The sequence below is a fragment of the Mizuhopecten yessoensis genome, unplaced genomic scaffold, assembly GCF_002113885.1.
Source record: "Mizuhopecten yessoensis strain PY_sf001 unplaced genomic scaffold, ASM211388v2 scaffold5803, whole genome shotgun sequence".
In the NCBI taxonomy this organism is placed as follows: Eukaryota; Metazoa; Mollusca; class Bivalvia; order Pectinida; family Pectinidae; genus Mizuhopecten; species Mizuhopecten yessoensis.
Window position 1 is genome coordinate 439393 of NW_018406231.1, and position 23670 is coordinate 463062.

At 37.3% G+C, this 23670-nt stretch overlaps 1 protein-coding gene across 1 annotated transcript in view; it reads left to right on the top strand.

Moving 5' to 3' along the window:
* LOC110451110 (A disintegrin and metalloproteinase with thrombospondin motifs 18-like) overlaps positions 1 to 23670 on the top strand; it is a 113537-nt gene that overhangs the window by 62090 nt on the left and 27777 nt on the right. The window contains exon 3 of the mRNA XM_021498969.1: positions 8102 to 8484. Within this exon, the coding sequence (XP_021354644.1) occupies positions 8102 to 8484 (383 nt within the window). The remainder of the gene's footprint in view (positions 1 to 8101; positions 8485 to 23670) is intronic.

Consider the following 23670-nt stretch of genomic DNA (forward strand, 5'->3'; position numbering starts at 1 on the left):
AAGAATGGGGTCAAGAAGTGTGCAGCGCGTGCGTCCAATTCGTGTCGGTCTGTCGATAACGTTCGTCAGGTGAAAAAAGTTCATTATATCAACGAGTGAGTGATTATTATCTACTGTAAGAAGGTCAACATTAATATCACCAACTATAACAACATACGGTGTCTCATTCATGGCTGTTTCTACAGAAAGTCGGAAGAAATCCCAGAAAGCTTGTACACAGTTTGGAGGTCTATATACTGTGCATAAAAGAAATTTCTTGTATGGAAACTGGATCTCTACCCGTCTCCCCCTTGTGTTGTCCGGTACATTACTCCCGTTTGTAGGAGAGTGTGGAGCATCCTTAGGATTTTTGTAACCGGAGCCAAAGGCTGAAATGACGTATTGCGATTGTTTTTTGTCCGGCATAGTCCGTTTTGCGTTAATATTTCCTATTTTATCACTTCTTTTTAAGACTGTAAAAACCTGACCAACTGAAAACACTTCATATAGAAAGTAAAGTCAGATCGTCTGAAAACACTGGAAGAATTTTGAAATATCAAAATGCAGTTCACGATAGTGGGGCATGAACATGAACAATTTCCAAAAGCTCATATTTAAAGATAGGTATATCATTTTCTGGTTCACAAATTGCTGTTATTATATTCATAAGACAGTAACATAATGGGGGGTTTCACTCTCCTTCTAATATAATCAGTACACTATAGACAACCTTGATATCTAGCTCTATTTGACCCATTTTATTTTATGAAGCCAATTGATATGCGTGATCATGTAGGCCCGTAGACCTGAAGCCGTTGGTGGGTTATACGTATTGCTGTTCATTATGGCCTTTTCAAGTAGCTTCCGAATAAATTTAAATCGTAAAAGTCTTATTTATTTAAAAATGGTTGTTTATGATAAAAGTTCGCCATCTTGCCATAATGCTTCTTTTACAGTGTAGAAAGCACAATGTGCATGTCCCACGTACGCCCGCAGACACCTAGACCATGCGTATACACACCGGACACTTTTCAGTATGATGAACGCACGTACTTTATAAATGAACATGTAGAACACGCACCATATTTGTCAGTTATATACTTGTATCGAGGTCAATACGTTATTACATGTTTATGAACGTGATAGAGTGATATCGACCGAGGATGCTCTCCGAGGGTGATACTACTCTATCAGGTCCATATGTACAGCGTTAGAACATATTGTCATAAGTCAATTTTCATTATCCCAAAACATTCATCTTTTTTTGATATACATACATGGACCTGGGACCCGGGATTACCAAACTCAGATTACGAGCTCCAAACTCGAAATTACCTTTTGAAAAAATTGTAGCTATTACCGTATCCAACTGAAGTATCCCGATGAGTTACAAGAAAACAGCTATGAACACAACACGCGGCTAGTAGCACCGTTTTAAAACTATACCAGGTCAGATTCATCCCTGTTCCGTTACCTTTACCGGTGACCCCGTTCCGGATGTAACAAAAGTAATTTGGAAAAAATCAAAGTCAGACAGATTCAATGTATATTATAACAGAAAGTCTTACCACATTATTGTCCAACTACTACACGGTTTTTTCCGTGGTGTGTTTCAAACATAATTTTGTCACTGTTGTACAAAGTTGTAAGTTATCTCACCTTTCGATCAGTGTGTCCGATGCTTTCCATCGAAAATATCGGATGAATCCTGTGGTCAGTCAACCAAAGGATTCATATCGTACTTCCAATTGTCGTCGAGTATTTTCCATTCATAAAAGACTTCTATAGAGGTTTGTTTAGTGTAGAACTCTATTGGAAAAGATGTGTACATGTATGTGTCACAGTAAGATGGCGTCACTCCTAAAAGGGACAATTTAGTGAAGTGTTTTTATTATCTTGTCACAAATATAGTTTGATCCTCCTTATGAACAATCAATGTTAAGAAATTGACGAAAGACAATGCTTTTTTAATCAGTAATGAAGAAACCTTACTGTACAATCATACGTTTAGTGGCAGGTGTTGGTGAACTTCTAGCTAACAAAAATGTCTCTCAAGCCGAGGAGAGAAATTAAATTCTCGCATCATTTATTCTGAATCAACAGCATCTTCCAAACAATATCTTAATCATCGTTATGAATGAGTTATATTTTATGTTTTTAACGTACTGGATGAGATTTGAAATTATCCTTGCGGTACCGTCTTAGTGCGTGCATACGCTTATCCAGCTGTGAACAGAAATATCTCATTAGAACTAGTATCTAATATCATACTTATACTTCTTGCTTGCGGTGTATTTTGTAACGTGAAATCAGATTGATAAACACTGAGCTATGTTTTATCCCAAAAGATAAAACTGACCACACTGACCACACTGGACGTTGGCTTCAGGTCATGGCATTTTCAACTACGTAAATTTTCGTTCGGAGATGTAGGGTGTCATTTGACTAAATAGCACTTTAAGATGTTACAGTAAACTAGCTCCTTAAGTCAAAAACGCATTATACATGTATGCATACAAAGTGGGAATAAGCTGATGCTGATCCAAATGATATCTCATAAAAAGAAGTATTTTTAGCGAGGAGTACAATATATACAACATTTGATATAGCGCCCTATCTAGCTAGAATAAGCCATTCTAAAGCGCTTTACAGTACACAGATATACAATATATACAATCAATACACATTAATTAATACAATTTCAGGAATTCGCCGGAGCTGCCTTATCAGGCGCTAACTACTAGTCCTATGCCACCAGGCTAATATCTCCCTATGTGTGTATGCCTGCGTGTGTGCTGAAGATGTATTGCGTTTTCGTAGATTACACACAATTCTCATGTTGTAAACCTACTGATGTATGTACCGAATACGTTGACGTATACTGCGCCACGAAAAAGGATAACAGGTACATGTACATATAAACATTTAAACAACGAATTTGTGAATGAATCGAATACATGAATGACACTTTTTGGTAGTTTACATAACTTAACAAACGTTGACTGTTAATGGAACGTCAAGGGAGCAGCACGTCACAGTGGTTACAGTCGTAAGTGTATATATGTTAAACAGTCTCCACAAACTCCCTCTTTGATCGTTCCCGAATTGAAAATACAATTTATTTTATTCATTACGAAGATTATAAAATGTTGAATAGAGTTGGAGTGTGATATAATTTGCATCTTGTGTGGTTTTGAAACCAGGTCATACCTTTGATTTGCATTAAGTCGAATAGGGTTAACAAGAGATCAAACAGAATTTACCTGTGTGAAAATTACCTGTTCTGGTCTCACACAATACGTGAATAGGAGTGTTGTTTGACGTATACGTAAAACCTATAGTCGGACCGTGTACTTTGGTTTGTTATGTCTATATGAGTAATTCATTTATTTTTTACATCTTTGATAAGGATAAATATATAATCTGTAGCGTAACAATATGTTATTTACGAGGGAGGAGTTTAGCGGGTTCATTTGTGGAGGCTAATGTTCCTTAGCTGACCAAACACCGTCACATCTGATGGGTCGTATAAGGTCGAGACTCTTCGTATCCTCATACCTACTACCGGATCTAGAGACGTGTTCATGATTAAAATTAGAGAAGGTCAATCAATTTCGGGAAAAAAAATCAATTCTAGGAGTCAAATCGCTTAATTTATGACACAGGGTGTTTAACGCGCGTTGATGGGACCTGGACTCTTTCTGTTGTATGCCCAAATCCAAGATGGCTGTCATCACCAGAATGAGCTGCATTTATCATAGTACTGTACATATCAATTTGACTTCAGAAAACTTACATGGATTGTTCGTTCGTAGGTTTTCATTGATGATGATTCCAGAGTCATATCATGTTCTGAAATAAAATGCGAAAACAATTTTTAAAACCAAGATTTATTGAAAAACAGTCTTTAACTAATTACGTACGTTAACAAATAAAGCCCTCGTGAAATATTAACACATGTACCTGTGCAATCTAAAACATCAGGATCAGTGAATGTTTAGGTTCAAGGACAACCTTTCCACCGTCTGGGGAAATCGAAGCGACAACCGATTTGCATTTTTGTTTTTTCATTGATAGATTTTCAGCTCTGATATGAGTTTTTTCTAAACATGTAACTACATTTATCTTGAAATTTTAATTCCTGGAAAATCAGTGGATAGGGATTAACGTGCATACATTTCGCCAGAACTATTCGTCAATACGGTTGTCTGAAACCCACTGCATTACATTTTTTTTATGTAGTAACTTATATTCTGTCGGTTTGTTTAACCAAAAAGTAAGCAGTGCTAATAAAAAAACCAGTTTCAGTAGATAAAGGTTACGGTACTGGTTCCCCCAAAACCGGAAGTTGGAAGAGGAAACTCTCAGCGTTACGTAGACCAGTGTACATGGTATACGTATGTCATCAGGCGAAACTGCACACACAAAGGAAGTTTCTAGTCAGGACCGGTTATCAGAGCATTTTATCTTTACTACAGCAGCACAAATAATAAAGTGTGCTTGTTTGTGCAAATAAATGTAAATGGTATATCTAGGTGTTTGAGCGTGCACAGTAAGCGAGGGTCTGAGCGAGAGTTCTGCTTAGGGGAAACATCTTGGGAAGTCTCCGCGACACAAATAAATTGCGGTTTTGCTACAACTTTTACTTTTGTCAGAGATTCAAAGACGACATCTCCTGAACATAGAAACACAATTTTGCGATACGTGCGGGTCGATGGTTGATCACCGCCCCACTTATTCCGTGTCGGTGCATCCTGTCATTGACAGGTAACTTCGCCTGCGGTTGATTGTCAATTTTGTCTCCTGAATGGGTATTTTTTCCTTCGGTTGATCATTATGAAACCATTGCCATAAAATCAATGAATGGTGTTTTTAAGAACTATTGGAAAACTTACACGTTTCGTACTCCAGGGCATGAACATAGACTTTTTAAACTGATGCAGACGTCTCTGTGTCATTTACGCGCCGAATGGTTTATTGTATACTTCCGACATGAAATCACTCAATTGACGCTAGGTGTCAGGTGTATCAATTTAGGTACATTTAAATCAAAAATGAATTGCTAGAAACGAAACAGTTGTCATTTTAAAATGAATATTTAATTGCCCGAAGGCTGAATATATGATATTTGAAATTTCGACTTTTACGATCGAATTATTTTGAGTTTTGAGTTTTCATTATTTATAGAAAGGTGCGAATGACACATATTCCCGGTCGTTAACATAAACACTGTCAAAAATCCAAACCAAACTTAAAACAAATCGAAAATGTTATATACTTTTAGTACAGTGACACTACCTTCGTCCGAACGTGTTGATTACAAAACCGAAGGCATAGATTAAAAATTAAGTAATTTTGACTCTTTTATGCTTTTTACTATTTATTATAAATGATATAAGCGCGAAAATGTGCTAACGGAAAGACATTGACACTTTATGATATATATTATATGTCCTCAAAGACAACGCGAAAACGTCCTCACCGCAGCCACTTGTTGTTATCATAAAGAATTTTATGATAAAAGTGCTAAATTTGAACTTTGATTTAATATTATCATTATATTCGTTTTTTGGCGTATTTTAACCTATAAACTTTCATTCAATCTATACCGGCGTGTGACATAAATATAATTAATATCCTGGAACTATATGTGTAAATTGTTTCTCCTGAACTTGTGTCAATTTAGATAAGTTCCATTTATGAAGCTTTTCCTTTAAAGTCGACATGTGTCATTGTTGTCAGATTAACTCATGTATTTACTTTGTACATCTTATACCATATATCTTTCAACTTAATTATATTACGTAACAGGATTAACTTGTCTTACCAGATCGGACACTGCATTCAGTCTCCGACAAAAGACAGCTCAATTGGCTTACCTGGTCGGGGTACGGCCGAAGTCTGAAAAGGCCGATTGCTATGAATGACAGATGTCACTCAAACTAATTACTTAATTGCTTTTGTGTAAATGTACTTAGGACACGATTACGATTTGTAACAGCAGTTAGGAGCTAGGCATCGGACTGTACTGGTGTATTTTTGGATACTCCAGAAATCACCCACCGACCTAGAGAAAGTTATTTTAATAAATTTATATTTGGACCATACAACATCTCCAGAACTTTTACTTTTCAAATTGTTTAACAATACCCCACAAAAGTGTTGTTATATTGTAATAAGCCAAAAGAGTAAAGTTTCTGGAATGTGGACGATCCGGAAAACATGCATTTTCCGAATCCCATGAAGTTATATTTTAGATACTTCATGTACTTATTACTGAATTAAACCCAATGTTCATGAAAAAAAAAAATGTGTTTAGAGACAAAAATCTAAATACATTTCGCTGTCTGGAGCTGTCATTTCGGGATTAAACATTCGTTTGTTATTGTCTCTGTAATTTTAGAGTCCAGTTTCCATAGACGTAAGAGGCCAGTATTTGACACTTCACATTAATGAACCCCAGCTCTATACATATATCTGAAGTATATGTGTTACAGGGACGGTGACGGGAACCTGTTTTTTCCCCCCTATACAATATAACTGTGGTCGGGTTTCAGTATACCACACATGGAGAGATGGGTAATTAAATAATCGTAAATAATGTCTTTGTCAACAGTAGATATCGTATACCGCTGAGTGGCCCAGTTAAGGGGACTAATGTGTCCTCGTTACATGGTTATTGTCAACAACTTAGGTTTCGAGAGGTTTTCATTTTCGCGTCAGTTAGCGAAGTAAGTACATCGCGAAGTAAGTACATCGCGAATTAAATAGAATTTCGATGTTCGAGAATGGGTCGTTTGAGGCAGAAGCACAACGATTTCATTTTTAATGCCACAAAATGTCCGTTTATTACAACCTAAGGACGCTTACAAATTGTGTGATCTTTACTAGCAAAGGACGTTTCAAAGATGTCCAATCTTTCCTATCTAAGGACTCGTACAAGATGTCGTATCAAAGCTAAATTGCAAGCTGTATAAACTTCAGCGTCCAACAAAACACGACAACACAGAGATGGTGAAATAATACATGTATCTCCCTTCAAAATCTCGCGATGCCGACATTTATTATACATGTACATCTCAACAACTCTAACAGAAAGGCACTGAAGCTGATATGCTCCGTTATTTTAGGGGATGAGGACAGGGGTGGGGGTTTAGTGTTACCGGCATTTCCGCCCGTTGCATCAATCCCGTCCCGAGACACTGTCATTTTTGTTTTTTTAACAGAATTTGATCAACTTCACGCCGAAATATGAAAACATCTCAAGAGTACTGGTTCAGAGCCGAGATCTCCATCATTACTATTTATTGAAAAGCGTCAACCAAATCAGAAGCATCACTCAATCAGCTTCATTTCATAACAGATTTTGATCAAACATGATGCCAAGGTTGACTAGGTAACTCCGTGTTTTAGGCTGCTAAGTCTAAGGTCACCACTTCTATTTATAGAAAAAATGTCAAATAAAGAACTTAATTTGCATGAGCTCGTAGCCATTCATGTTTACAGACATTTTATGATATTTACCATTATTACCCAATAGTCTATATACATTATAATTAGTCATTTGACTGTTTCTGGCCTTTTGTCCAATTTCGGCTGTAGGGGTGAACCAGTCAAAACTGTTTTCCCGGTCAGAGCGAACTGTTACCCGGCGCGAATTCAATGCGCAGAAATCCACCCTCGAGAGCCCCATTCAAGCGTTTCGGTGACCGCGACTCAGTGTTGAAGCAATGGCATCAGTGCAAGCAGCATTGATACTAATATTTATTTGGTAATAAAACAAGTGTTTCATGGCTATTTGGGGAACAGTCTCAAACAATCATCCCTCGGTAGGTCCCAGGAAGCCACGTGGAACTGTTTGCCCTTGGCCTAGCGGCCTCAGGCAAACAGTTCCCCAGGGCTCCCCCTACCTCGGGATGATAGTTTTGACTGTTCCCCTAATAGCCATGAAACAATTGTATACTGTTAATGAATTTCCTATGACATAAACAGACACCAAAAATGGTAAAAATAAGTATTAACTACTTTTTGTTGGCATCCATAGGCAACATGAATACCAATTTGACAAAGTCTCATAGTTTCCAAGCCATTTTACAATCTAATTTTTATATTTTATTTTCAGATTTCGATATAACCATTCCAAAATTGTATGACTCGGAAGGACATTATGTCTCACACGAACAATTACGTCTTCATTTCCATCAACAACAATTCCATCACCCTGGCAACAGGGAAAGACGAGATACGTCATATCAAAAACCTAACGTTAGTGAATTACAAGCGGACGTGGAAGGATTCGGACATAAGTTTCAAATTAAACTGTGGCAGAATCAGCAATTGTTAGCGCCAGGATTTAAAGTTTATAGGCGTGGTCACCAAAGACATGGCATGCAAGAAGACCAAGCGGAGACAACTCGAGCTTGGTCACAATCTCAGTGCCAGTATACCGGAAGTGTGACGTCACACAACGGTGCTCCAGTCTCGATTTCACTGTGTGATGGCGTTGTGAGTATTATTTTTCAATTTTCAATTGCAGAAATAGTTTCAAAAAACAAAACAAATTTATCAGACAAAAAATTCCCAATGTCAGTAATTCGTGGTTATTATAACGTCAAAAGAAGTTAGTACATGTAGTTAAAATGAAAACTATGAAAGTGACGTAATATCCTCTGAGGGTTGTTACAAATATTCAACACACATCCTGTCCATGCGAACTCAAATATTCCATATTTGTGGCACTAATTTAGCTAAAATGTCGTACTGTAATTGTTTTAGAATACAATACAAATGACGTCAATGTTATTTTGATAAATTATCAAACGACTTGAACTGTGATAATAAATGTTAGATGTGTGTAGATCATTGTATATAATACGTGTTAACTGTACTAATACCAATAGATCTGGCGACTTGTCCTGTGTTAACTGTACGTAATACCAATAGATCTGACGACTTGTCCTGTGTTAACTGTACGTAATACCAATAGACTTGTCCCGTGTTAACTGTACCTACTACTACTAGTTCTAGTAACTTATCCCTTGTCAACTGTACGTAATATTAATAGATCTAGCGACTTGTCCTGAGTTAACTGTACGTAATACCAATATATCTGTCGACTTGTCCCGTGTTAACTGTACGTAATATCAATAGATCTGGCGACTTGTCCCTTGTTAACTGTACGTAATATCAATAGATCTGTCGACTTGTCCCTTGTTAACTGTACGTAATACCAATAGACTTGTCCCGTGTTAACTGTACATAATTCCAATAGATCTAGCGACTTGTCCTGAGTTAACTGTACGTAATACCAATAGACTTGGCCTGTGTTAACTGTACGTAATATCAATAGATCTAGCGACTTGTCCTGCGTTTACTGTACGTAATACCAATAGATCCGCGACTTGTCCTGTGTTAACTGTTCGTAATACCAATATATCTAGCGACTTGTCCTGCGTTAACTGTACGAAATACCAATGGACTTGTCCTGTGTTAACTGTAAGTAATATCAATAGATCTGTCGACTTGTCCCTTGTTAACTGTACGTAATACCAATAGATCTGACGACTTGTCATGTGTTAACTGTACGTAATACCAGTAGATCTGACGACTTGTCCTGTGTTAACTGTACATAATACCAATAGACTTGTCCTTTGTTAACTGTACGTAATATCAATAGATCTAGCGACTTGTCCTGTGTTAACTGTTCGTAATACCAATATATCTAGCGACTTGTCCTGCGTTAACTGTACGTAATACCAATGGACTTGTCCTGTGTTAACTGTACGTAATATCAATAGATCTAGCGACTTGTCCTGTGTTAACTGTTCGTAATACCAATAGATCTAGTGACTTATCCCTTGTTAACTGTACGTAATACCAATATATCTATCGACTTGTTCCGTGTTAACTGTACGTAATACCAATAGATCTATCGACTTGTCCTGTGTTAACTGTACGTAATACCAATATATCTATCGTCTTGTCCCGTGTTAACTGTACGTAATACCAATAGATCTATCGACTTGTCCTGTGTTAACTGTACGTAATACCAATAGATCTAGCGACTTGTCCTGCGTTAACTGTACGTAATACCAATATATCTATCGACTTGTCCCGTGTTAACTGTACGTAATACCAATAGATCTAGCAACTTGTCCCGTGTTAACTGTACGTAATACCAATCGATCTAGCGACTTGTCCCGTGTAAACTGTACGTAATATCAATAGATCTAGCGACTTGTCCTGCGTTAACTGTACATAATACCAATAGACTTGTCCTGTGTTAACTGTACGTAATATCAATAGATCGAGCGACTTGTCCCGTGTAAACTGTACGTAATACCAATAGATATAGCGACTTGTCCTGTATTAACTGTACGTAATACCAATAGATATAGCGACTTGTCCCGTGTTAACTGTACGTAATATCAATAGATCTAGCGACTTGTTCCGTGTTAACTGTACGTAATACCAATAGATCTATCGACTTGTCCTGTGTTAACTGTACGTAATACCAATAGACTTGTCCCGTGTTAACTGTACGTAATACCAATAGATCTAGTGACTTGTCCCGTGTTAACTGTGCATAATTCCAATAGACTTGTCCTGTGTTAACTGTACGTAATATCAATAGATCGAGCGACTTGTCCCGTGTAAACTGTACGTAATACCAATAGACTTGTCCTGTGTTAACTGTACGTAATATCAATAGATCTAGCGACTTGTTCCGTGTTAACTGTACGTAATACCAATAGATCTAGAGACTTGTCCCGTGTTAACTGTACGTAATATCAATAGATCTAGCGACTTGTCCCGTGTTAACTGTTCGTAATACCAATAGATCTAGCGACTTTTCCCGTGTAAACTGTACGCAATACCAATGGACTTGTCCTGTGTTAACTGTACGTAATATCAATAGATCGAGCGACTTGTCCCGTGTAAACTGTACGTAATACCAATAGACTTGTCCTGTGTTAACTGTACGTAATACCAATAGATCGAGCGACTTGTCCCGTGTTAACTGTACGTAATACCAATCGATCTAGCGACTTGTCCCGTGTAAACTGTACGTAATATCAATAGATCTAGCGACTTGTCCTGCGTTAACTGTACATAATACCAATAGACTTGTCCTGTGTTAACTGTACGTAATACCAATAGATCGAGCGACTTTTCCCGTGTAAACTGTACGTAATACCAAAATACTTGTCCTGTGTTAACTGTACGTAATATCAATAGATCTAGCGACTTGTTCCGTGTTAACTGTACGTAATACCAATAGATCTATCGACTTGTCCTGTGTTAACTGTACGTAATACCAATATATCTATCGACTTGTCCCGTGTTAACTGTACGTAATACCAATAGGTCTAGCGACTTGTCCCGTGTAAACTGTACGTAATACCAATAGACTTGTCCTGTGTTAACTGTACGTAATACCAATAGATCGAGCGACTTGTCCCGTGTAAACTGTACGTAATACCAATAGATCTAGCGACTTGTCCTGTATTAACTGTTCGTAATACCAATAGATCTAGTGACTTGTCCTGTATTAACTGTTCGTAATACCAATAGATCTAGCGACTTGTCCCGTGTTAGCTGTACGTAATACCAATAGATCTGTACGTAATATCAATAGATCTAGTGGCTTTAATAGATCTAGTGACTTGTCCCGTGGTAACTGTACGTAATACCAATAGGTCTAGCGACTTGTCCCGTGTTACCTGTACGTAATACCAATATATCTAGCGACTTGTCCTGTGTTAACTGTTCGTAATACCAATAGATCTAGAGACTTGTCCCGTGTTAACTGTACGTAATACCAATAGATCTAGCGACTTGTCCTGTATTAATTGTACGTAATACCAATAGATCTAGCGACTTGTCCCGTGTTAACTGTACATAAGACCAATAGATCTAGCGACTTGTCCCGTGTTAACTGTACATAATACAAATAGATCTAGCGACTTATCCCTTGTTAACTGTACGTAATATCAATTTATCTAGCGACTTGTCCCGTGTTAACTGTACGTAATACCAATAGATCTAGGGACTTGTTCCGTGTTAACTGTACATAATACCAATAGAGTTGTCCCGTGTTAACTGTTCGTAATACCAATAGATCTAGCGACTTGTCCCGTGTTACCTGTACGTAATACCAATAGATCTAGCGACTTGTTCCGTGTTAACTGTACGTAATACCAATAGATCTAGGGACTTGTTCCGTGTTAACTGTACATAATACCAATAGAGTTGTCCCGTGTTAACTGTTCGTAATACCAATAGATCTAGCGACTTGTCCTGTGTTAACTATACGTAATACCAATAGATCTAGCGACTTGTCCTGTATTAATTGTACGTAATACCAATAGATCGAGCGACTTGTCCCGTGTAAACTGTACGTAATACCAATAGACTTGTCCTGTGTTAACTGTACGTAATATCAATAGATCTAGCGACTTGTTCCGTGTTAACTGTACGTAATACCAATAGATCTAGGGACTTGTTCCGTGTTAACTGTACATAATACCAATAGAGTTGTCCCGTGTTAACTGTTCGTAATACCAATAGATCTAGCGACTTGTCCTGTGTTAACTGTACATAATACCAATAGACTTGTCCCGTGTTAACTGTACATAATACCAATAGACTTATCCCTTGTTAACTGTACGTAATACCAATTGATCTAGCGACTTGTCCCGTGTAACCTGAAGTAATACCAATAGATCTAGCGACTTGTCCTGTGTTAACTGTTCGTAATACCAATAGATCTAGTGACTTGTCCCGTGTTAACTGTACATAATACCAATAGATCTAGTGACTTATCCCTTGTCAACTGTACGTAATATCAATAGATCTAGCGACTTGTTCCGTGTTAACTGTACGTAATACCAATAGATCTAGGGACTTGTTCCGTGTTAACTGTACATAATACCAATAGACTTGTCCTGTGTTAACTGTACGTAATACCAATAGACTTGTCCCGTGTTAACTGTACGTAATACCAATAGATCTAGGGACTTGTTCCGTGTTAACTGTACATAATACCAATAGAGTTGTCCCGTGTTAACTGTTCGTAATACCAATAGATCTAGCGACTTGTCCTGTGTTAACTATACGTAATACCAATAGATCTAGCGACTTGTCCTGTGTTAACAGTACGTAATACCAATAGATCTAGCGACTTGTCCTGTGTTAACAGTACGTAATACCAATAGATCTAGCGACTTGTCCCTTGTTAACTGTACGTAATACCAATAGATCTAGCGACTTGTTCCGTGTTAACTGTACGTAATACCAATAGATCTAGTGACTTATCCCTTGTCAACTGTACGTAATATTAATAGATCTAGCGACTTGTCCTGTGTTAACTGTACGTCATACCAATAGATCTAGCGACTTGTCCCGTGAAGCCTTGATTAAACTCCATTGATATTTACTTCCAGGTGTAACAATAATTTGTAATCAAAATGAAATAAAGTGCTCGTACTGAAGTGTGAAAGTATACGTATAGAAGTAGTAGTGAGGTACGGTTTTAGATATAAAGTACTGATTAACTCCCAATAATGGCTTAGCAGTGCTACTTCATACAGCTAACAATAACTAATTCAGATAGTTTGGTTTAACACAACATAAATGTTATTCGCTAATTACTGCGATCAATTGTAATTAATCAAAATAAAAATAAAAAAGCTGTCAAATGATAATTGCGGTATCAAAGAACATAACATTTACCTGTTTTGACATTATGCCCTATTTCCTTACCCTGTGACATGTTGTTAACACAGGGACCTGAGAATGTGGTACTGTTAAGCTACGTATGTTTGGGCCTAAACTGATGTTTCAGAGTAAAATCACAGGAACCTGAGCATTTGTTACAGCTTTATTTGGACCTAAATTAAGGTGTTCAGAGTAATTTTACGTGTTTTAGCGGTTTAGATCGACTTTCGGTAAAAATTACACCCCCAATGATCATATATACGAGAAGGGCGGAGAGCTCTCGATGTCGAAAGGTCGACCCCATCTAACTTTATTGCATCAAAAACATTTCTCTATGATCTGCGGGAAAATGCTAAGTAACGTTTGGAAAAATGAATAATTTAAAAACCTCCTATATGCACGTAAAATCTATTCTCTTTCCGTGGACATGATTTGTTTACCCTGTTTTTTAAAATATTTATCCATTTAACAGGCTGGGGGAAGCATGCAACCACATAGGTGCATTGCTGTATGCCTTGGTGGACATCACCGATAAGAAGAAAGATGGACTTTTGGCATGTACCTTATCTCCGTGTCCTCCAAAAGCACACGCCATTTCAGAGTTTTAAAGTTTTTCGCAGTCAACGTGCCCCTTTTTTAATATCAATGAGGTTGAGGTCAGCGCGTACCGAAAAATGCAGTATTGGTTGCATTTGGTTTAGCGAAACAATGGCTGCGCTTCCAGACAATCACACCACGGGTCTCGGCACGCGCTGACCTCAACTTCATATATATTCAAAAAAGTGGTACGATGACTTCGAAAAACTTTGAAACTCTGAAATGTCGTGTGTTTTTGGAGGAAACGGAGATTATGTCCGCGGAAAGAGAATACATTTTACGTGCATGCATATTGGAGGTTTTCAAAGGAAAAATTATCCATCATTCCAAACGGTACTAAGCATTTTCCCATAAATCAACTAGAAATGTTGTTTTTGATGCAAGAAAGTTAGATGGGGTCGACTTTTCGACATTGCAAGCTTTCCGCCCTCCTCGTATGATCATTGGGGTGTTATTTTTACCGAAAGTCGATCTAAACCGCTAAAACATAAAGTCGTAACAAATTATCAGGTCCCTGTAAGTAAAATCAGACGTTTTACGGGTTCAAATTGATCACTGGGGACGGCAATTTAAACCAATGAACATTTATTTTTACTATGAACGAATCAGTTTAAGTCCAAACCTAGCTAAACTGTAACAAATCCCGGGGTCCCTCATATGGTGAGATTTAGTGAAACACGGTCGGACATAATAGATCGTTTACTTATAACAAAAATGTCACACATATGACATTAACCATCCACACAACACACCTGTCTGATTTCCGGTTCAGGTGAGGAAATAAACAAGCATCGTTTACGTTGATGGATAGCGATCCTTGAGGACGGAGTTTTATTGTGATGAATATCATCATCCATCTAATCATGCATACATTTCAAAATTATCACTTTACTATATGCCGTGTCTTCAATAATAACATACATTCATTATTATTAGCGAGCGCCGCCTGGCGATGATGGAAATAATCATTTACAAGAACTCTTGCGTACCAAAGGTCGTCATCGGAAGTGTCAAAAGTACATTGTAGACCATTTAATGTCAGTTATAATTATACTGGTTAAATTTAATGGCGGATACAAAAACTGACCTGTGATCATACAGTTTTGGCCAGGAGTTTCCAAATAAGCAATAATGGAAAATACAATATTTAATAAAAACAAAATACGTACTCGGAGGAGAGAGGAGGATTGGAACGGTATTTCTTGATGCCCCCGAAGTCTCTTGGAATGTATAACTTTTTCATACGACTAGTGATCCTTGAACATTCCATTCCAGGAGACTTCGGGGGCATCAGGAAATAACCCCCATCCCCCTCCTCTATCCTCCGAGTACGTCAGTTTTTATTAAATAATGAATTTTTCATTATTGTATTTGTTTTCATGTTGTCGCTGTTATCTCAAACTGTCTCCTTTTAACGTCGTTGGACTTAATGGACTTAAGAAATTAATAGATGGAAATTAATGAGTTTTGAAAGGCAGTAAACATATAAGAAAAAATGAATACCCTATTTTTATTTCTACTTCATTGAACTACATTCGATCGCACTGAACTTGACCAGTGTATCAGTGTTACCGTCAGTATCTGTAGGAACTGCTTGTGCTGATGGGCCAATTTGATAAAAAAATAAATCAAAAAAAATCAAGGGAGCCACAAATATTGACGGTAAACGTTAGATATATACATATAGTGAGTAACCGGTTGACGTCATCGTCACTTTGAAATCAAACGTTTAGAAATTGACAAACAAGTTGTACATTTCTATGTGAATCCTTTCATAACCGAACGTAGTAACAACAGATGTCGTAGCCCCTCTCGATCTAGTAGTGTAAGATTTCACTTGTACATTGGTATACCAGGTAACCTACTGGAGTGTACGATTTCACAAGTACATCGGTATACAAGGTAACTTACTGGAGTGTACGATTTCACAAGTACATTGGTATACCAGATAACCTACTGTAGTGTACGATTTCACAAGTACATTGGTATACAAGGTAACTTACTAGAGTGTACGATTTCACAAGTACATTGGTATACAAGGTAACCTTTTGGAGTGTACAATTTCACCTGTACATTGGTATACCAGGTAACCTACTGGAGTGTACGATTTCACCTGTACATTTAATTGGTATACCAGGTAATCTATTGTAGTGTACGATTTCACCTGTACATCGGTATACAAGGTAGCCTCCTGGAATGTACGATTTCACCTGTACATTGGTATACCAGATAACCTACTGGAGTGTACGATTTCACCTGTACATTGGTATACCAGGTAACCTTTTGGAGTGTACAATCTGCTGTAGGATCAATTGGTAGTAAGGGTAAACAGGATGTTTATATTGACAGTTTATTTGAAGCAAGGTAAATCATGCCAACCCCTGATTTGAATGTATACCGGAAATATAAATTACATAGTAATCATTGCCACTGGTTAGATAACAGGTTGTTAGGATGGGATTATAAAGGCATCAAACACAACGAGATTGTTTCAGAATAGCATAATGTTTGTTTATTCTGTAAGTATAAAAATGATAAATTGTAAGACAGAAAAATATATGTCGATGATGCTTCATATACTGCAAAAAAATCAGCAGGGCCCGATCTTGTGATCTATAGGTTTGTGTGGTCAGGGATGGCTAGGTTTGTGTGGTCAGGGATGGCGAAAATTAAAAAAATAATTAATCTGGACAGCAATAATCCGGATATTCGTTTATCGGACACAGGGGATAAGGTGGTTCTTTTGACAATTCGTTTGCACTAATGCGGAAAATCATTGACCAGGTCTTCACTTAGAAGACGAATTTCCATAATGTCAGAAAGCTGTATTTTAAAATTCATCAAATAAGTTGACAAGATTGTTAGAAAATGGGACGATGTTTGTGATTTACAGTCCAAGGTCAAGGTGACCTTGTTTTGGATATGTCACGTGATTGATACACATGTACATGACAAGCTGACGAGAAAAAGGCCATGACCTTGTTTTGTAGTCTTCTGTGTAATCGTCTGTAGATTTCTGAAAGGATTGGTGCAAGTAGGCGTCTAATTTATCATTTCGACATTGTTGAAAACTGTCACGTGGCCTTCATTAGGCTTAATATCTTGTTCATATTTCTTTCGTCAAAAGGGGTTCGTAGAGAGAAGCTAACGTACCTACAACAATCACACACGACACAAAGATCACTGCTAGTCTCAGCGACACTTCTGCTGCCCTTTCAGCTTTCTTTAATTTATTCCAGTTTATGTAATCTGACATGCATACGATATTAATAGCTGGTCTCCGCCTGATAAAGGTGTATGGTTTATGTCATCTGTTTTCAATTATGATGATCAACTCATAAAACAGACCGAAGTGAAATCCAATCCTACCTGTGTTGAACACTTGATGGTACAACATGTTCATGCTTGAAAAAATGAAAGAAATGAAGTTTTAAATAAATACCGATTTCTATAAAATCATTGACTGCTTATAAGTATGATATATGGATTAATCTCCTAAACAGATGAGGTTTCGCCTGAAGGCTTGCAATATTGATAATTATACCTGTAAAATAGCTATCAGCTGATTGGCAATGTATTGAGATTGCCGTCTCCGTGGATGTCTCGGTGTGATCTATAGTTTACCATAGACTACTTGATGATTCCCCCAGGTAGGAGGAGCCACTGCTGCCGGTCCCGTGCCTCAATGGCTCGATACAAAAATAACCCCTCAGGATTGACCAAAAACTACAGGTCCAGTCAAAAGCTTCATTAAACATTATCATATTTTCATACACAAAAACAAAAATACTTGTCCTGTCTATACAATTCAGATAGAATGAATATAATGTAGAAATACCTGTAAGATCGGTCCCCCAAACCCTTTAGAACAGGTAAGGTCTGCTACTAGAGTAGTCATATCTAAGTCACACTAAGCCACGGTCCCAGTATGTCATCAGAACAAATGGGCGAATACGGTGGGAACGCATTATTGAGACCAATAAGAACGTGGCATCATCTCCGTGGACGTACAGGAAGTGGTCGAAATTTGGATATGTTAAAAAATCACGTAGCGAGGACGTGGTCGGAGCAGGACACAGTAAGACCCGTGTAAGGACGTATTAACGACAGCATTACGTGGTAATAGACCTAACTAAACCATATAGGGACCTTATGACGTCGTGACGACATCATTACGTGGTACTACCTAGCTAAACCATATAGGGACATTATGACGTAATAACGACAGCATTACGTGGTACGACGTAACTAAACCATATAGGGACGTTATGACGTAGTAACGACAGCATTACGTGGTACGAACTAACTAAACCATATAGGGACGTTATGACGTAGTAACGACAGCATTACGTGGTACGAACTAACTAAACCATATAGGGACGTTATGACGTAGTAACGACAGCATTACGTTGTTAGACCTAACTAAACTACATAGGGACGTTATGACGTAGTAACGACAGCATTACGTGGTTTTAACCATATAGGGACGTTATGATGTAGTAACGACAACATTACGTGGTTAGACCCAACTAAACCATATAGGGACTCCATGACGTAGCGTGGAGCGGACGGGAAACATTGCATGGCGTCCTCCGTTATAATCAGTTATCACTGGGTTGACATGATCTCTATACATGCCACGTGTGTAGAAGAACATATTGCGCTATTAGTAAGTTTCTTCCGGTGCTTACACTCTACGAGTTCATTTGTACGTTCGAATAGATCTTATAAACACAGACGTGCAGTAGAATTTTAAATGTGTTTATATACAAAATGTGTACCTTCATTTGTCGTTCACTGTTGTTGTTATTTTACTTTTAAAAGTGCAGCACGAAATTTATTACGACGAAATTACAATTGTGTACATTCTGTAATCGGAACAAGTAGACCTCCAAAATATCGCTTTTGCAGTTGGAAATATGAAAATACTGTTGCTTAAGGTGGCTCCACATATCGTCATCAGCGTCCATTTTCGTGACGTACTTCCGGAAAAAGTACAGCTCGGAATCAATTATTTTGATCGAAATGTGCATGTACACCGTGTCGTCATTTCCGTATTGCGTACCGGGCATTCAATATCATAGTGCAAATTATAGTAACACCTGGGCCGTTTTCGTTTAAACGGTCAAACCGACCGGACCACTGTTGTTCGTTTATTAAATAAGGTGGAACCTAGTAATCTGATGCTGCTTTCAGGCGAGCCTTGAGAAAGCCTTGCAAGGCCTGCATACACATTTGCAGGTCCGCCAGGATTTATACTCGAAATTGTTACATTTAAAACGGTCAAACCGTTTGCTCCGCATAAACGAACAGGCCCCTGGTAAACAATAGTACACGCGCGTGCCGATGATATGTCAACACCCGATATCGAGATTTTACCGGGAAATGTATAATCACACGTACTTTAGGAATAAAGCTTTCCAATTCATAGACATAAACAGACTCACGGGAAGACAGTGACATGAGACCAAACGACCTCAAGAAGGTCATATAGGAAACGCATGGAATGCGGACGTACCGACCTCACATGTGCATATCGCGTGCTTACACGAGTTCATAAGCTGTTATAATCGTGTTTACAAATGTAGTCTTCTTACTCTGTGAAAATAATGTTTTGTAAAATATCAAGATACCTATGAAATGCATGTGTGAGTGCACGTGAGAACGGCATACCATGCGATAGCCTCTGGTCACATATGTACCTGACATGTAATTATAAATATACCGTGAGTTAGCGGACTGTGGAATGATGTCCAAAGTGTACATGACTGAGGGTAATTTGGTTCCATTAAAGAACAATAAATTGATAATTTTGATATCATATTTTTGATTTATTTCCATCATTTTTGTTATATGTAAACAGAGTCAACTGTCATTGTGTAAATGTCACCCCTCTGCAAAAAGTTCCGATTTTTTTCAAGGAAGATAACTCTCACCCGGATCGAAGTGATTGTAAAATGTAAAATAAATTAATTATAAAGCCATTGTGTATATTTTGTTCAATTTCCCATTCTATATGTATAGATCGTTGTGTCCTGTTTGCTTTTAGCTTGTAGATAATCACTTTTATCCGTAAAATTCAATAAAAAACACTTTGTGTAACATGTGTTACCTATTTTGCGATAAATATAATAGTTATAGGGTTAATTAGAAATGCTTCTTTTCATTTTATTATTGTTGTTATTGTTCCGAACAATGCCACACACACAAAAAAACGGAAAATAATAAAATTGACGAAAATTCATTTTTTTTGTATTTTTTCCAAAAAAGTCCCCAAACTATCGGAATGTTTAGATTTTCATAAAATCAACTCTACGTAGTTGCATAACCATTGTATGAAAGTTTCAACGAATTTTGCTGGTTAATTGCGAAAGTGTGGAGCCACCTTAAACGTGTTGGTGTTTGTCTTGTTCCATGTTGTATTTGTCACTTTAAAAGTTCAATACGTTTTAAATGACTAAAACAGAAATCTGTGAAGCATTTTTAGACTTAAGTACAGTGATAATTTGTAGTATTACTTGTGTACCTTAGCCAGGTGTGACATCAAAGGCGCCGACCGATTGCAGGTATAAGCATTTTTCAAGTGTATGTCGCCCTACAACACATGTACCTGAAGGGTTTGGGGACCAATCCTACAAGAAATGTCTACATATAATCACTTTATCTGAATTGTAGACAGGCCAAGTACGTTTTTTTCTTGACTGTAGATATGATAATTACACAATCAAGTCAATTTTTCATTTGCCAAGGTACTGTGTCAGACAGGTGATGTATAAACATTACCTTTCAATCAATATTGTACGGTCTGCCGCATTTCGGAAGTAGTTTTTTTTTTTACTTTATCGTGCACAAGGCATATTCTAATTTACGGAAACTTTCAGGATAAATGTTACTATACACATTATACGTGTACGTGTGATTTGTGTAAGCGTTAGTAATGTATCCTAACTTACACATGATACCTGTGATGTGTGGTAGGCTTAATGATGCATCCTAACTTACACATTATACCTGTGATTTTTGTTAGTGTCAATGATGCATCCTAACTTACCTTTTATACCTGTGATTTGTGGTAGGATCAATGATGTATCCTAACTTACGCATTATACCTGTGATGTGTGGTAGAATTAATGATGTCTCCTCACTTACACATTATCCCTGTGATGTGTGGTAGGCTTAATGATGTATCCTAATTACTTACACATTATGCCTGTGATTTGTGGTTGAGTCAATGAGGTATCCTAACTTACACATTATACCTGTGTTTTGTGGTAGGGTTAATGATATAATTATACTACCTTCACTTTATACCTGTGGTTTGTGTTAGGGTTAAGGCTATATGCTACCTTACACATTATACCTGTGACTTGTGTTAGGACTAATGGTATATGCTACCTTACACATTATACCTGTGACGTGTGGTAGGGTTAATGATGTATCCTAAATTACACATTATACCTGTGATGGGTGGTAGGGTTAATGATGTATCCTAATTTACACATTATACCTGTGATGGGTGGTAGGGTTAATGATGTATCCTAAATTACACATTATACCTGTGATGGGTGGTAGGGTTAATGATGTATCCTAATTTACACATTATACCTGTGATGTGGGGTAGGCTTAATGATGCATCCTAACTTCCACATTATTCCTGTGATTTGTGGTAGGGTCAATGATGTATCCTAACTTACACATTATACCTGTGATTTGTGGTAGGGTTAATGATATAATTATGCTACCTTCACTTTATACCTGTGGTTTGTGTTAGGGTTAAGGCTATATGCTACCTTACACATTATACCTGTGACTTGTGTTAGGACGAATGGTATTTGCTACCTTACACATTATACCTGTGGCTTTTGTAAAGGTTAAGAATATATGCTACCTCACATATTAAACGTGTTATTTTCTCAAAGTTATCTACATTATCTTCAATTCTGATAAATAAGAATTATAAAAGAGTTAATGAAAAATATCGATATTCTTCCATACTCTTGAAATAAGTATGTCATTCAACGGAAAACCTTTAACTATCCTGTACATTTCTACAATTGTTTTGTAAAGACAGCATAGCAGTGTTTACTCACCGGCTTACGGGCCTTATAGTTGTACAGTCGAATTCATCATATTCTAATCTATCCAACTATAGAAATGGGTACTTGTATATGCTGGGAAATAATTCTGCGAAAGACTCACATCCTAAAGGATCATATAAAACACTTACTGTCGTAATTGTTCTTTTATAATTTATCCTTGAATGTAATACCTTTCCTTTTTCAGGGGCGTAGCGTCCATAGAAAAAAAAACCGGGCTTACACATAAAAAATCTGTGTATACCAAATGTCTAAACAATGACAACTTAACAATAACAAAAGATGACATCATATTATCAAGATAATAACATAATTGTATTTAATCATTAACTAAATACGTATAATACTATAACATCATTCCCGGAATCCATGTTTTATTACTTCAAATTCAGTTTTTCCGGTGTTATGATGTGGTCCGGTAAATTACAAACATCAATTTACGAAATGAAGAAAGCAGCTAATACTTTCAACGTCAAAATAGTAAAAAAAAAATGCTGTCACAAATGGTCTCTCTTGAACTTTTAGCCAAAATGCATTCTCTGGGATAGAATATCAAGTCTATCTTTTCCTAAATAACTATCACCACCTATTTTCATATTGAAAGTTTGGTTGTACAAATTCTATGTCATATTAAAAAAACCAAAGCCAGCTACGCCCCTGTTTTTCTTTTTGTTTTTAAAACATTTTTTCGCTGGACTAAGTTTCTTTAAAACATTACTGAGCTAAGCTGTAACGGAGACATCGTGTTAATGTACATTTAACTTGTGTCATGTCTTATTACTAATGCGCGTGTACTAACGAGAGGTCAAAGGTCTCACATGTGTTCAGACTCGAGGTCAGAGGTTAAACTTCAGAGTAGCGCGCACCTGCCATCTCACATACATAAACATTACTAATTATATTGTACCTGTGTCTTGTATTGTGTGTCGTTTGGTACAGCGACCGTCTGAGACGTCGGGCCTAATATCACGTGACTAAATAACAGTAGTAAGCACTAAATACTGAAGTAATTTTCAGTATTAATTGCTCATTGTCGTTTACTATTTTTACAAGAAAGGTTGATTTGTAATTTACAAACATGGCCAGGTTATCTTGCTTCACACCGAGTCCTTTTCTCGGTCACAACGCATTTGTAGTTCATCTTGATTTCAGGTCTTTTGTTTAAGTCCCGTAACAAACCGTACCGAACACAATATCATCGCAAGTCAAACGGAGATTGATGCGATCATTAAACCAGTTTCTCATTTTGTATTTTAAATATTTTTAATACAGTCTAAAT